The sequence below is a fragment of the Saccoglossus kowalevskii genome, chromosome 6, assembly GCF_978046115.1.
Source record: "Saccoglossus kowalevskii chromosome 6, keSacKowa6.1, whole genome shotgun sequence".
In the NCBI taxonomy this organism is placed as follows: domain Eukaryota; kingdom Metazoa; phylum Hemichordata; class Enteropneusta; family Harrimaniidae; genus Saccoglossus; species Saccoglossus kowalevskii.
Genome location: NC_140646.1, coordinates 20351747 through 20368223, shown reverse-complemented (window position 1 = coordinate 20368223; position 16477 = coordinate 20351747). Strand labels below are relative to the sequence as shown.

General features: G+C 33.4%; 1 protein-coding gene across 1 annotated transcript in view; it reads right to left on the bottom strand.

The window, feature by feature from the left end:
• Window positions 1-3588: 3588 nt before the first annotated feature.
• The window catches only part of LOC102805949 (integrator complex subunit 8-like), a 32700-nt gene continuing 19811 nt past the window's right edge, over window positions 3589-16477 (bottom strand). Inside the window, exons 15-21 of the mRNA XM_085500178.1 lie at window positions 12060-12235; window positions 11397-11552; window positions 8748-8866; window positions 7608-7836; window positions 5746-5810; window positions 4977-5020; window positions 3589-3970 (exon numbers count right to left, since the gene is read on the bottom strand). Coding sequence (XP_085356304.1) covers window positions 3854-3970; window positions 4977-5020; window positions 5746-5810; window positions 7608-7836; window positions 8748-8866; window positions 11397-11552; window positions 12060-12235 — 906 coding nt within the window. The 3' untranslated portion in view covers window positions 3589-3853. The remainder of the gene's footprint in view (window positions 3971-4976; window positions 5021-5745; window positions 5811-7607; window positions 7837-8747; window positions 8867-11396; window positions 11553-12059; window positions 12236-16477) is intronic.

The following is a 16477-nucleotide window of genomic DNA, read 5'->3' as shown; positions in this document are numbered from 1 at the left end:
TTACTGGTACATGGATTTTGCACGCTATAGTCTCTGATTGGCTGCGTTTCCAGGTCATGTTGGGTCAGTCGGTATATTTTAGCAATGTAGGAGGGCGTGGTTTGCTCACATTTTTTCTGCAGGTAAAGTTTTTGTTTGAAAAGATTACTGACAGTTAGTTATTATCAGGCCCTGGTAGGGGAAAATCAACTATTTGAAAATATTTTTAGTGAATCTATCTGCATTTCTGTGAATACATCCCATTTTATATAATGTTTCAAAATTTAAAAAGAACTTGACTAATCACAGTGCCTTGTCGGATGAATTCCACCAGTATAGAATTCATTGTGACGTTAATCCATCAAGAAAATGTCCCTACTACCTGTAAATGAATTTAAGCTTTCTGTGCCGAAAAAAAAAAAATACTAATAACACTCTTATTTTGAATCAAACTAATGGGATCTATGTTGCAGGTAAATCGGTCATGATTGAGAAAATTAAGCCGCAGAAACTCGTGGGTAATTAATGTTAATACCAAAAGGATCCCTAGCCAATCAAAACATTCTAATTTGAATGTAGTGCAAGAGTCCTAGAGGCTGCTTGTTTTTACATTGTCTGTAGAAAATGTAATCATAGTTTGAGACCTGTAGTCCTTAGTGTAATCTCTATTTCGTATATTGAAACCATGACAAGTGCTGACGAACCTATCTGTTTTTGTGTATTTATGAAAATTGTCTATTGTAAAATGTTGATGTCAAGTTTTACAAGTCTGTGTGTTGCATGTATGTCGCTTATACACTAAAGTTGATGTAATATATACCGTATTTACTCCATTAGAAGCACATCTTCAATAGAAGTGCACATAAACCAAATAGTTCACTTTTTGCGTGTTCTGGATTATCAGACGATGACTTTTGACCATATACATATATTGTCATTTACGTAAAGCGCTTAGAACAAATGCAGTATCTTATAAACAGACAACATTGTGGGTTATTTTACAATATTTGTCTCTGTAATACCTTGAAATGTATGAAAGGTATTTATTTTAGGTGCCAGTTTTATTGATATTTCTATTCTGTCCAGTGAATAACATGAAGAAAAAAAATTGATATTTGATCTCTGCGATGCCAAAAATACAATTTGATATAAAGTTCATAATACATATCATGGTGGGCTGTACATTGTGTGGTACAGTCTGATATTCATGTTTCTGTCTGCAAGTACAATAAGTTGTTTTTTATGACAATCTGGTATACATGATATTATGTTCATTTACTTCATCAAACCTGTAGACTCATTCAAAGTTAGGTCAAGATTACATTTCAAGAACTTTGGCGTACTCCCTTTCAAGTATTGCTGTGGTGCAAATATAAATGGAGAACTATTTTAGTCATAAATTAGTAGCTTTGAACCAGACGCTAAAAATGCAAAGGCTCATGGGTAGACGCTTGTTGTAAACATTGACACACAATGGTCATCTGATGCATGCACAGGTGACGACTTCCCCGCTTGAAACTGTTTCAGTGATACATTTATTTATATTGAGTTGTATAATTAGGCTACTATTCCAATTGTGTATTAGATGTAAATGAAATTGTAAAAAACGTCAGTCACCAATATGATTTATTATGAGTCTACCAGGTGCATAAAATGGAAGACTGTATGATGTACTGGGATGAAAATACCATGCGACATTGTAACCCATAGTCGGTCTATTCCAATATACACATGTAACACGTTTGCTGAATTAGAAATGTATCTTCAATAGAGGAATTTGCTAGCAAAAAAAACAAACACTTGCACTGATCCATTAGTACCAACTTTTTTAACCCATTACCGGTTATTTTCATTTTAAATAGACCAAATAAGGTAGCATGATTTTGATATACCGGTAATCAATCTACCAAAAGCGCAATTTTTCTCAAAATCATGATCTTTAAATTATAATCAATGTTTCTGGAAGCTAGAAACAATAAAATGGACCTATGCATGTATGCATGCATCTGTATTGCCATTTATAATACATTATGTACAATATTCAATATCATCTTTACTTGTACCATATTTGTTGTATTGGAAGTGACCATTAAAGCGAGAGGGTTGACACCTGCATACACGCGGGAATTGAGTCCCAAGCGACGATAACACACGCTAACAATGCAAAGGCTCATGGGTAGATGCTTATTTGTAAACAATGGCACGCTATGGCCATCTGACACATGCACAGGTGACGCCCCCCCCCCCTGCTTTAACGTAAAATTGCATTTATTGTATACTGCATTATTTGTGCGACGTATTTTGATTATAAATACATCATTTACTTAACCTTTTTGCTACCAGTTCCCTCTTTTCAGCATATATTCACAAAATAGTCATGTTTATAGTCATGTTTTTCTTCCGAAAAATGGGACAAAAATAGACGAATTTTTTTGAGTAAAAATTGACAATTGACTCAAATTTTGTCTGTTGGCTCCAAAATTAGGATTCATTACTAACAAATATTGAAGAACATAAGAAAAAAAGTGCAGACGAATTTTGGTTGAGAAAGTCTGGCGGTGAAAAGGTTAATGGAGCAAATATGGTATATCTTTTTATTCTGTCTTTAATGAACAATGTGCAGTGTATCTATTTCTAATGCTTTGTAGTGCAAACTAAAAAAACAACAACCGAGAAGAAATGGGCAATGTAATATTTCCAAAAACCTTGGTGCTATTATTCCAGTTTATTTATTTTGATAATTAAACCATAGACCACCTTCTATGGTTAAACAGTGTATTTAAAAACATAATATATTCATTTCAATAATAATTTTTTTTATATTTAATGTTTATTGGAGCATGATTTTCTGCTTATTGAAGTTGCAATGTTCATGCAAGTCCTGTAACTATTCAGGGTGCAAGTTTTTTTGATATCTCACTTTTTTTTTCAAAAGTTGTACTCTACGATAATTCGGGTCTTGGAACTATTATGTGAAGTATCATCCTAACCAGCTATGGTCTGTTTTGCCATATGCTAGAGTAAACTTTGATTGGGTGAATGTTTGGTTGGGGTGGGGGGGGGGGGGGGGGGTGTTACAAAACTGTGGAATAGTGGTAAATGTATACTAAACACTCAAATCTTTTCACAATACATGTGTGAAGTGCTCTGGTACAACTAAGGGCAAGTCTCAACTTTTAAACGTCCTGCAAGAATTTATCCGTGCATGATGGATTCAGAATACCTCTGTTAATCGAAAAGACCATATTTGCATCACTGGTAGATAAAAAAAAAATGTCTGCATCTTTTGCAGTCCATTTGGCGTGTGTACGTGTGCAAATACCATTATTTGACAATAGCTTAGCAGGAGAATTCTATTTTTGGTGTGCTTTTTGTATCATGTCAGACCCAAAAGAAAGTTTGTTCTGTTAATTTATCAAAACTAAGGCGTTTCCAGCTACTTCTTTGCTTTCTCGTATCTAGCATACTCGTATGGTATGGTATCTTGGATATTCCTACAAGAGCTGCAGCACGTCCAGCCCATCATTCTGTTCATTAACCTTGCATGTAAATATATTTATAAACCTTGTGATGATGCAATAGTAATGTATAACCAACCAATTTAGTAAATAAAGTACAAAAAGCCGTATTTTATTTCTGATGTATTCTCATTGTACAGAATATGCAAATTAGATTCATGATTGATTTAACATGAATAATTTTCAATAATCGTCACAATAACCATAAAAATGTACATCTTCCCAGGCAAACTGGTGTAGAAATCCCTTGACTGGGCAAGAGAGCAAAAAAAGATACACCTGAGTTGGAAATATCGTGTCTGTTAGATGCAGATAGCAATACAGCTAAAATACAACACACTGTCAGATGAGTAATATTAAAGATATTGTTTTGCCATGGCCTGGAGGAACTTATTTTTCCGTGTCTGGGATGCCTGAATTAATACCACTTCTGGGTTGAAGGAGTTCAGTTCTGGCTTTCCAATACATCGCATCTGTGGATGAACAATTCTGAATTATTATATTAATCAAACAGCTGCAAGTGACGAGAGTCACCTTGGCAACGTTGGCTGTCACTTCAAGTACATACAATATTATTTAAATTTGTCTGTCTAATATCTGGATTGACAGTGGTCAAGCACCATGGTGACAAACCCATATAAGACCAGCAATATCTCCCCCACATCAAATTTCATACGTAACAGTCATAATCAATACGTAGATGATTCTGATGGTATTTATATAATTTCTACGTTATTATCATTACAAAAACAATCACAACAACATAAATATAACGACCAATATAAAATATTTTGCACTGATTAGTCATCTTGGACCAAAATTACTTCAATATTAAGTTGTTATTGAGTTCATGAAATAGCACCCATTGGAGGACGGTAAACTCAGTCATGACCAATAAATCTATTGTTATACACACAATTTAAACGGTGGACGTAGTGACAGCAGGGTAAATTCAGATTTTGTATCAATGCTGCATTGCACACACATGCGTACACTGCTATTATTATTATAGCTTTTAATTCAAATCATAAGATCCATAGCAGAACAGAAGAGAAAACATTAGTACAGCTGATTTTTTCAGTGTTGGAAAAGTGCTGACATCCACTGTATACCAGAGTTATACAGACTCAAAAGCAGACGATTTGACGACCCCTGCCCACGTTCATTAAATTTAAAAATAAGATTACGATAAATATACAGAAACAAATTAATGCGGTTTGTAACGAACATATTACTAGCGCTACAGTCCAAACAGTCTGCGGAATGCATTATTATAACATTCTTTAAGAGCGTTCATGTTCGATTTATGGTACGTGCACCACAATTGGTAGCAATAAAAATTGGAACAAAACCATAGCTTTGCTATGGAACGCATATATTTAATGCAATTGGTTGCAATGACCATCGCCCTTATAATTTTCTTTCTAAAATACCACTCCACATACATAAGTTCTGGAATGCAGTGTATAGTAAACTTACAGCTTTCTGTTGTTTATCAACTTCACCATGCTTGTTATGGTTATCTGATGTAAAGAAGTTAATTAATCACAACGTATATACATAGTCATAGCAATAAGTTCAGTGACATCTTAGTTTTAATGCACTAAATGGAATAAATGTAAACTGAACAAATTGTTAACCTCAATTACTTGTTCTTTGATCTCTGAATCAAATAGGGCTATAAAGACAAACCTACAGAATGCATTTATTGTACACACAGACAAATTAATAAATGGTTAACTCGATCATAAAACATGGACAAATTCAGGTGTTTCTTACCAAGCCATTCCTATAGGGTGTAGTTATACAGGTGTAGTAGTTGGCGACATATTTTTTAATATGAATTGTTGAGATATCACATTAAACTTGAATGAAATCAAACTAAAGTATCGGTATATCCAATAAATTCATGACATTTTGTTTTTTGGACAAAATGGCCCCATCAGTTAAAGGTCAATAAAACATCAAAGATCAAGGCCTGTTTAAGAAATGATGTTGGATGGATTGATGGATATACACACAGTCAGCTGGCGCACACGTGATAATAAAATGAATGCAGCATAAAACTAAATAAGAGACAAGTTGTGAAATGTGTTTTTCAGATTCCTACAAATCAGGACAAAAATACCAATCTTTCACAAAAATACGATCTGTTGGGGTTATATTGCGCCAGCTGACTGTGGATACACATAACCCAAAACATGAGTTGCAGATGCTAGCTATTCAAGTCTCATAATTCAAAGGATACAGACAAGAAATTCTAATATTGTGATATCCCAGATGTACTCATATAATGCATCCATTGCATCATAGCTAGAAAATAAACACACCACATCATTAGCAATGCATCATATAATGCATCCATTGCGCATCATAGCTAGAAAATAAACACACCACATCATTAGTAATGCATCATATAATGCATCCATTGCATCATAGCTAAAAAATAAACACACCACATCATTAGCAATGCATCATATAATGCATCCATTGCATCATAGCTAGAAAATAAAAAACACCACATCATTAGCAATGCATCATATAATGCATCCATTGCATCATAGCTAGAAAATAAACACACCACATCATTAGCAATGCATCATATAATGCATCCATTGCATCATAGCTAGAAAATAAACACACCACATCATTAGCAATGCATCATATAATGCATCCATTGCATCATAGCTAGAAAATAAAACACACCACATCATTAGCAATGCATCATATAATGCATCCATTGCATCATAGCTAGAAAATAAACACACCACATCATTAGTAATGCATCATATAATGCATCCATTGCATCATAGCTAAAAAATAAACACACCACATCATTAGCAATGCATCATATAATGCATCCATTGCATCATAGCTAGAAAATAAAAACACCACATCATTAGCAATGCATCATATAATGCATCCATTGCATCATAGCTAGAAAATAAACACACCACATCATTAGTAATGCATCATATAATGCATCCATTGCATCATAGCTAGAAAATAAACACACCACATCATTAGCAATGCATCATATAATGCATCCATTGCATCATAGCTAGAAAATAAACACACCACATCATTAGCAATGCATCATATAATGCATCCATTGCATCATAGCTAGAAAATAAACACACCACATCATTAGCAATGCATCATATAATGCATCCATTGCATCATAGCTAGAAAATAAACACACCACATCATTAGCAATGCATCATATAATGCATCCATTACATCATAGCTAGAAAATAAACACACCACATCATTAGCAAGCAATGTATCATAACCAGAGAATAAACACACCCTAGTTTGACTTTTTATACACAATTTGGTAATGTACAGAATAGCAAATAACTTGTCAATGGAATCTAAAAGTTAAACACATTGTAAAGAAAAAACTGAGAAGACAATAGTGGTTTGTAACTAGTACATGTATATACTCATATTTGTTAGTATGTACGCAAAGCAGACACTACACAGGAGATGCATTGTGTGTACTCATTGACTGAATTATTATGAGCCCTAGATACTGGTAATGTGAATCATGTTTAATCATGTCATCGCGCTACTTCCTGTTTGATATGGGACTCATAGTGACGTACAAAACATGTGTAATATACACTGATTGTTTACATGAAATTCTAACATGCACTACATGATGATCACCAGCCTTTAAATTTTTAGCAAGTTGGAGCATAATTCAAACACATAAACATACATAGTGGTGTAGACATAATAATCGAATGCAGCAACACATGATACATGTTAGTGTACAAGTATTTCAAGATTATCCAGAGATAGAACTAGTAATGCACTGCTGCCACTCTAACTATGATGTCACTGCTTGTGACCTATATTAATACAGGTCATTGATTGAAGAACGTTCAGGCATACGTGTATGTCATCATTCATAATAGAGGATAGATTGTTGACGCAGTCATATAATCTTTGAATAATCATTAATATATTGCACTGCATTTTTAGCATTAGACTAAATCAATAAAATATGGCTTATTTTGACCATAAACACAACTCTGTCATTTACTAATACAGTAATGAGTATGTGTAAAAAAAAAAAAAATCAAACAATTCAACACCTCTCACCAGCTTTTTTCCTGCAGTTCTTTGAAGGCAGTGGTATAGTCAGAATGCTCTAGAAACTGACATAGAATAGCAGCCTGCGTGTGACACTGCAGATACGAGCAGCATTTAATCATTCGTTTATATACTTTGTCGTTCCATAACGTCCTAGGAACCGAGTGGCTGAAGCAATCACTCACAATGACACCGGCTTCTAGGTAAAATCTGAGAGCGGCAGCATACTGGTTATCAGCTGTTGAAGGAATTGAGACAAGAAAGAAAGTTGTATTCACAGCATAGAGAAAAGCTTATTTGTGATTGTTGTATATAATAAACGAACCAGTGCTGGATTGCATGTGAAATTGATTATAAAGTGAGGTCTAAATCTCTTGTATAATAAACCACTTTCATTTTAAGACATCAGGAAAAACTGAAATATTGCAGCAGTGCAGATTTCATTGGGGTTTTATTTTTTAATTTAACAGTATTAGATTCTTTTCCACTAGCAATGAAAATATTCTGGATACTGCTTTTGCAGCCTGAGGTCGTGCGACGGGAGCGCCTGAGCTTTCGAGGGTGTGTAAGCTGTACGACCGAGGGCAGCAAAAGCTGTATCCAGTCCATAAAGGTTTTATCATACACCTTGTAGATGCAATTACAATGAATTTTACCACGGCGTGACCTCAAACACACGACGTGATTTAGAATGACGCGTTTTGTTTTGATTGATGAAAGCTGGGCATGCGCCAGATATTTTTTCCATTCAAAATTCAGTGCACATAATTTTACATTTTGTAAAATTGCCACTAAATTCTATCATCATTTTGGATCGCACAGTTTCAGAATTTTTTTTCAGTGGTTGATGAAAATGTTTGTCAATTTCTTCCAACATTTTTTGTGGGAGTAGTCTGTACAAAATCACTGTGTAGACAATGGCACTCAAAGGTTTAATATGTACTACATAGGTTCCCTGAATGTAAAGACTTCCATTACCTCACACTTACCATAGTGTATGTAGACAATGGCGCTCAAAGGTTTAATATGTACTACATAGGTTCCATTACCTCACACTTACCATAGTGTATGTAGACAATGGCACTCAAAGGTTTAATATGTACTACATAGGTTCCCTGAATGTAAAGACTTCCATTACCTCACACTTACCATAGTGTATGTCAGCCTGCGTTTTCAACCATGATGGATGCGTTGAGTTGACAGATAAGATGTGGTGTACCAGTTCAGTTGTAACCATGGCAACCATGTCTTTATTTATCGCACTCATACTGCATATGAGAAAAACAACAACATAGCAGTTATTGTAAGCTTGCCCTGATAAAGTTACTGGTAAAATAAATATTTAAATAGCATTTTCAATTTTTTTTCAACTTCCAGTGTAAGAATTCTATAGTACATGTACATGCATATATTGTATGAATATATCTGTGGATAAGTAAGATACTTACATTGTCTGGAGATACAGCGTTTTGGTAACTTTAGCCAAAAAGTTAAATCTTGTGGAATGGGGAGGGGGTTGGGTCAAAAAATTTTGAACAAAGATTTTTTTTTTTAAAGTTTAAACATTTATAGTCATCTTTTACACAATGTACAAAACTCAAAGAATTCAAAAAAAATATTGCAAAATGAACAATAACTGTGAGTATTTTATTCTCTTATTCCTCAAATAAAAATATAACAGTGAAAACAGTGTAAGGCTTACCATCCATGAAAACAATTTCATGGTTTTACAAACATCTTTAGGTAGAAGCCTACTCATAATTTTTGATGTGTGAGGTTTTATGAGAAACTTGCCCTAATATTTTTCAATTAAAGTTAAACTGTAAAGGCTTTGCCTAATAAGTGAATGTAATTTCATGTAGGTCAATCCATCAATAAAATTGATCAAGATGTCTGAGAATCTATGACATGTATATGGAAACACATGATTTTGATATGGGCATTTTGAAAAACATGCAAGGACACTATACTTGTAAACAAAGGGCACTAATGAGGCACTCTATGAATGAGGTATTTCTAGAGGTCAGGCTTGTCTCGTCTGCAGTTGAATAATTTTTGCTTTGATTTTCTTATGTTTTTTTTTTCCCAATGCGACTTAATTTTACTTGTTTTTTTTAATTCTTGGTAATTAGTGTCATTAGCGATGGAGTAGTAAAAACCGCAATCAACCTCAGTGCAGCAAATCGGGATAGATCTTGCTGACGCAATGGGCACATTTCACTATTTTTGCTGACAAGTAAAATCTGCTAAATTAAACCTACGTGAACATGTAAAGTAACAACAGATTGTTTCTTTGACAGATTCTCGAAATTAAATCATCAAAATAGTACAACTGAAAAGTCTGTACAACATACCTAAAACAGATAAATAAAAACATCGTAGTTTAATGTTCGTCCGGACTTTGAGCCCTTGAAAGTAAGTGATCCAGCCCTTACATACGCCAACGATTGAAATTTGTTTAATTGCTATCAAATTATCGCTTGAAATTTCATCTGTTAGACGTGCTTTTGATACAAACCGAAGATCGCGATCGACCCTACATAAAACTACCGCCATTTTGTCTTCCTTGTCCTCGGTCGGCAAAAACAAAAAACTCGCATATTTACTATTTGTTTAATGAGTGCATTTTTGTATCAAAAAAGAATAAACACTAAGTAAAATAGGAATCAACTGCTTCGTTTTATTTGAGTAAGATGGAAACCATGCAAAAACAAATGTGAAACATTACTGTCTGCTCGAGGAGAAGACACTGGGAGTCGTGTGCAAAGAGATTGTTTACAAATTAGATAACATTGGAAGTGCTTTCAGTCACGTTGTGTAGCTCCAATGCGTAAAATAGAAAATTTATATCTTGAATAAAACTGACAAACTTCCTTGCTGTTGCTGTCGGGTGTCTGCCTTATACATGGATTAAGTGTAGACGCAGGGATTCAGCTTTCCTTTTCTCTGCTCGTGGCGTCGCAATAGCGGTGAAGGTCAGTACTGGGTTGAACCGACAGCCATGGCCACTATATTTTGAATGATCATAAATAATTTTTGAACCCAATAGTAGTGATCACTGTGATTATTATATAAATTTCTTGCAAAGTCTGGAACGATACTGAAAAAAAATCGTTGATTTCCTTCTATATTCATGCTTGAAAGTAGGCCGAAGTATCCGCAGGTGAATACGAGTATCCAGATAATAAGTTAGGATCGATCAGTTCACACGAATTGTTCTGTTCTGATTCATCATTGCAAAACAATGGTCTGGAAACAGCCCAGCTTGAAGGAAACAGTATCGTGGAAAGAAAGAACAGTCAGTATCGGACCCGATACCCTTTAAAAGACCTGATGAGAACACTGCAGAATCGCTGGCGAAACGAAAGTTACATGGCTATTGTCTAAGCGACGCAGGCCCGAGGAGAACACTGTACATGTAACCAGCACATTTACGAATTTCAAGGGAGCTAAAAATCGCTATTTTTAGAAAAATTTGTTTGACCATTTTTAAAACTCGTATTTTTGAAATAACAATGATAACAAAAAATACCCCATCCTTAACAATATATTATCTATGTATGTCACCAGCCTACAATTTAAAATATGACATAATGAAAAATGTCAACTATCTAGTAAAATACCCATTATTTTCTCGAATATTAGGCTGGTGACCCCCAACTTTTTTGAAGTCAATGTCATAATATTGTCCTGGAGTACACATTCTTGTGAAATGAATAAACACTTGGTATTTTCATTCATGAGTAGGCTTCTACCTTTAATATTGTTTTATTTTCACTGTTTTATGTTGACACTCACTTAGACACTGTCGTTGGCCACAGGGTTGGATAATCACTGGAAACATCTGTACCAATATCGTCATGGATAAGGTTACGTAATTTAGCTAAGCAGGATAGCATTACAGATATACACAGAGGTTCAGTCAGTTGCTGGAGAAAATGTACAAACTTCCCCCTGAAATTGAAAAAGTTTTTTTTTTTTTTTTAAATCAGTAAAATGTCATTAATTATCAAAATTGGACAACTTTTAAAGCCAATGTTACTCAGCAAAATACTGTCAGGATATACCGTATTTGCTCTATTAGAAACCCATCTCCAATAGAAGCATGTGAAAACCAACAGTTCTCTATATTGTAAACTTGATTATTAAAAACTTATTTTGACCATAGACACATCTCTGTCATTTACGTAAGCGCATACACTACTACTACCGGTACCAAACAAATGAAGTATAATAATAAATTCAATGTCTGTTCCCTGATGGCAAAGGATGAAGAAACTAATCAATATTTAATTCAGTCCAAAGCTTCTTAACAGATTATTTCAAGAATTTGTAAACTAAAACATGATCCTTTAGCATGCGGGATTTGATCAGTTAGCATTTGAAAGACAGTAGATCAGTCAAAAAGAACAAATCAATTACAATCGAGTACATCAGTATAAATATTGATGTAACACATACCTATTCATAATAGCTGGAATTATTTCTTTGCTTCCTTTACCCGACTGCATACCGCGTTTATTGTGAGTTGCCGCCATAAATATAGCAGCCACTGCGTCCCAGAGATCTCTAGCCGCGATACGACTTGCTTTGATATCAGGTAAATCCTTACACACATTGGCAATTAATTTACCAAACTATTGAAAAAAAAATTAGATGATACAAGTAACAAGTAAAGAAACTTTTACATTACAGCAAATGCTAGATTTATTCTTCAATTGCAATTCATTTTTTTATCAAAATTTTAAATTTGCAATCTGAAATCATTGCTAAAGTTTCATTGGTGTATGGCAACAGTCTGAATTTGTGCAAACTATGTGCTTTTAATTTTTTTTGGTAAAATCATTCAATGCTACAACAGCAAGAAAAATTGTCAATGTTTAACATTTTTAAACACATAATTTGTGGAAACTTTAGGAAATATGTATGAAACATCGTTGTTGACAATTGTTTCGGCTGCCTATTTGTTGTTCAAATTTCATTAATTTGTACCTTTATTTAAAGAATATTGTTCCAATGCATTAAAATTCATAAAGTTTCATTTGCATTTTGAAATACAGACTGCAGTAATTCGGAACATGTGTAAATTTGGGAAATCGTCAAATACTATAAAGGCATTAACTAATCGCTGGTTTTTAATTTAAATATTTTTGTGGATAAGTAAAATCCGCTAAATTAAATCCATGTGATTATGTAAAATAACAATAGAACTCGTTGTTTCCTGACGTGAATTAAATCCAGTGAACTTGCTCAATGCATTAAAATGTGAAAATAATATGAGGTTATTACGAGGATACCTCAAAGTATGCACAAAGACAGTACTGCAGGAATATCAACCAACGCACAGCAGAGGTTGATGCAACGGCGTACTGTCTGAGTGCATATTTGAGGTATCCTTGTAAGAACCCTATTATTATACATGTACATATTTTCCTTTCAATGGGAATGCCAAGATCCAAAAAGTGGAGTGTGGAGTCCGGTCAAACCCTGGTGGCAGCCATGTTTGTTTTTATTATTATTAAGGTAGAGATGCAGTTTATTTGGCTTGCTTTTTAATTGAGTAATTAGGTAGACAATAAATATGGTATTATATATCCAACATGTTATATATTTTCTGAAAGCTTATTATACAAACTTTGTAAAACTTGTCTTTATTTTAATTATCCAGAATGCGTTTTTGATTTTGGGTCAAAAATATGCTTTTTTGGACAAAAGTGGTTTAAAAAAAATCAGCTTAAAAACTTCAAGTCCGTTTGTGGGTAAAATTACATCACTGGATACCTTGATATACTACTAATTCAAATGCGTCCACTCATCTCTCTAACGACTTTCAAAGTCGCACAGCATGACCTCAAAGTTCACCCTTTTCTATTTTTGCATAATTTATATATCTATATTAATTGCGGACTTGTTATTTTTGTTCTACTCGCCGTAATAAACTGTCCGGACGCATTTTGGAGGGGGAACACCTTGTCAATAATGTGTGGAAATTTCAAGGTAAATGGCCAAAGCGTCTATCAGCTATTTTAATTTAAAACCCAAAAATTTACCAAAAATAGAAGACGAGAAAAAGGCTAATTACTGCTTTGTCATACTTCGTCAGACTTTCTAGACTATTGAAATTGAAAGTTAACGTATAGACATAGACATTTGATGTAAAATCGTTGAATCAGAACAACTGCTCTTGAATATATAAATCAGAAACACGTCATTCGTACCAGTGTTTTGATGGGGTCGGTAAAAACACGTGGTAATGCCCAGTAAATATGATGTCATCTCATGAATTATTAAACAGGGGGCGGTCCTAAGAAGGTGACCTATCACGACCAAAACATCATGGCTTCTTTTCCATGTATTTTCAATAACAAGCAGCCTCTCGGCTGAGATAGCTCCGCTGTTAGCAATGCACATTTCAATTAAAGAACAGAAGATATCATTAGAAAATGAACAATATGCATAGTATCAATGCAATGGGACTTGCTGTTTTCAACAAGAATTCAAAAATATAATTTTTAACCATAAATGATTGTGGTTTTTAACAAGAAGAAAATATCACTTTTTATCAAAAATGACAAAAATATTCAATGACATCAAAATTAAAGAATTGAAGATATCATCATGAAATGAAACAATTTGAGAGTGGGTCATATGTAGTATCTATATATGTAATATCAAAGCAATTGGACTTGTCGTTTTTAACAAGAAGTCGAAAATATCACTTTTTACCAAAAATGACAAAAATATTTACCAAAATTAGAGAATTAAAGATATCATTACAAAATGAACAAATCTGAGAGAGGTCGACATGTAGTACCTATATATGTAATATCAAAGCAATTGGACTTGTGGTTTTTAACAAGAAGTCGAAAATATCACTTTTTACCATAATGACAAAAATATTCACCAAAATTAGAGAATTAAAGATATCATTACAAAATGAACAAATCAGAGAGAGATCCACATGTAGTACCTATATATGTAATATCAAAGCAATTGGACTTGTGGTTTTTAACAAGAAGTCGAAAATATCACTTTTTACCATAATGACAAAAATATTCACCAAAATTAGAGAATTAAAGATATCATTACAAAATGAACAAATCAGAGAGAGGTCGACATGTAGTACCTATACATGTAATATGAACGCAATTGGACTTGCGGTTTTTAACAAGAAGTCGAAAATATCACTTTTTACCATAATGACAAAAATATTCACCAAAATTAGAGAATTAAAGATATCATTACAAAATGAACAAATCAGAGAGAGATCCACATGTAGTACCAATATATGTAAAATCAAAGCAATTGGACTTGTGGTTTTTAACAAGAAGTCGAAAATATCACTTTTTACCATAATGACAAAAATATTCACCAAAATTAGAGAATTAAAGATATCATTACAAAATGAACAAATCTGAGAGAGATTCACATGTAGTACCTATTTATGTAATATCAAAGCAATTGGACTTGCGGTTTTTAACAAGAAGTCGAAAATATCACTTTTTTCCAAAAATGACAAAAATATTCACCAAAGTTAGAGAATTAAAGATATCATTACAAAATGAACAAATCTGAGAGAAATTCACATGTAGTACCTATTTATGTAATATCAAAGCAATTGGACTTGCGGTTTTTAACAAGAAGTCGAAAATATCACTTTTTTCCAAAAATATTCACCAAAGTTAGAGAATTGAAGATATCATTACAAAATGAACAAATCTGAGAGAGATACACATGTAGTACCTATATATGTAATATCAAAGCAATTGGACTTGCGGTTTTTAACAAGAAGTCGAAAATATCACTTTTTACCAAAAATTACAAAAATATTCACCAAAATTAGAGAATTAAAGATATCATTACAAAATGAACAAATCAGAGAGAGATACACATGTAGTACCTACATATGTAGTATCAAAGCAATTGGACTTGTGGTTTTTAACGAGTAGTCGAAAATAGCACTTTTTACCATAATGACAAAAATATTCACCAAAATTAGAGAATTAAAGATATCATTACAAAATGAACAAATCTGAGAGAAATTCACATGTAGTACCTATTTATGTAATATCAAAGCAATTGGACTTGCGGTTTTTAACAAGAAGTCGAAAATATCACTTTTTTCCAAAAATATTCACCAAAGTTAGAGAATTGAAGATATCATTACAAAATGAACAAATCTGAGAGAGATACACATGTAGTACCTACATATGTAGTATCAAAGCAATTGGACTTGTGGTTTTTAACGAGTAGTCGAAAATAGCACTTTTTACCATAATGACAAAAATATTCACCAAAATTAGAGAATTAAAGATATCATTACAAAATGAACAAATCTGAGAGAAATTCACATGTAGTACCTATATATGTAATATCAAAGCAATTGGACTTGCGGTTTTTAACAAGAAGTCGAAAATATCACTTTTTACCAAAAATTACAAAAATATTCACCAAAATTAGAGAATTAAAGATATCATTACAAAATGAACAAATCAGAGAGAGGTCTACCCAAGGTACATATACACCAAGTATAAAAGCATTCAGGCTTGTAGTTTTCAAGAAGAAGTCGAAAAAGTAAAACATTGACACGGACGACGGACCTATGGTTTATCGTGAAGAGTACAAAGTGGGATATTAAATTATTTATCCTCGATGATTTTTATGTAGAATTGAGAACCAACTCCAGGAAGCGAATGCACAATAATGAATAATCGCGTAACCCTAGAATCAAAACGCGAGGCACAGAAGTTTTGTTCAGCGTTTCCAATCCCATTTTTCCCACTGCAACATATTTGTTAAAAGAAATATAACAAGAAATAACAAGAAGTCGAAAATATCACTTTTTTCCAAAAATATTCACCAAAGTTAGAGAATTGAAG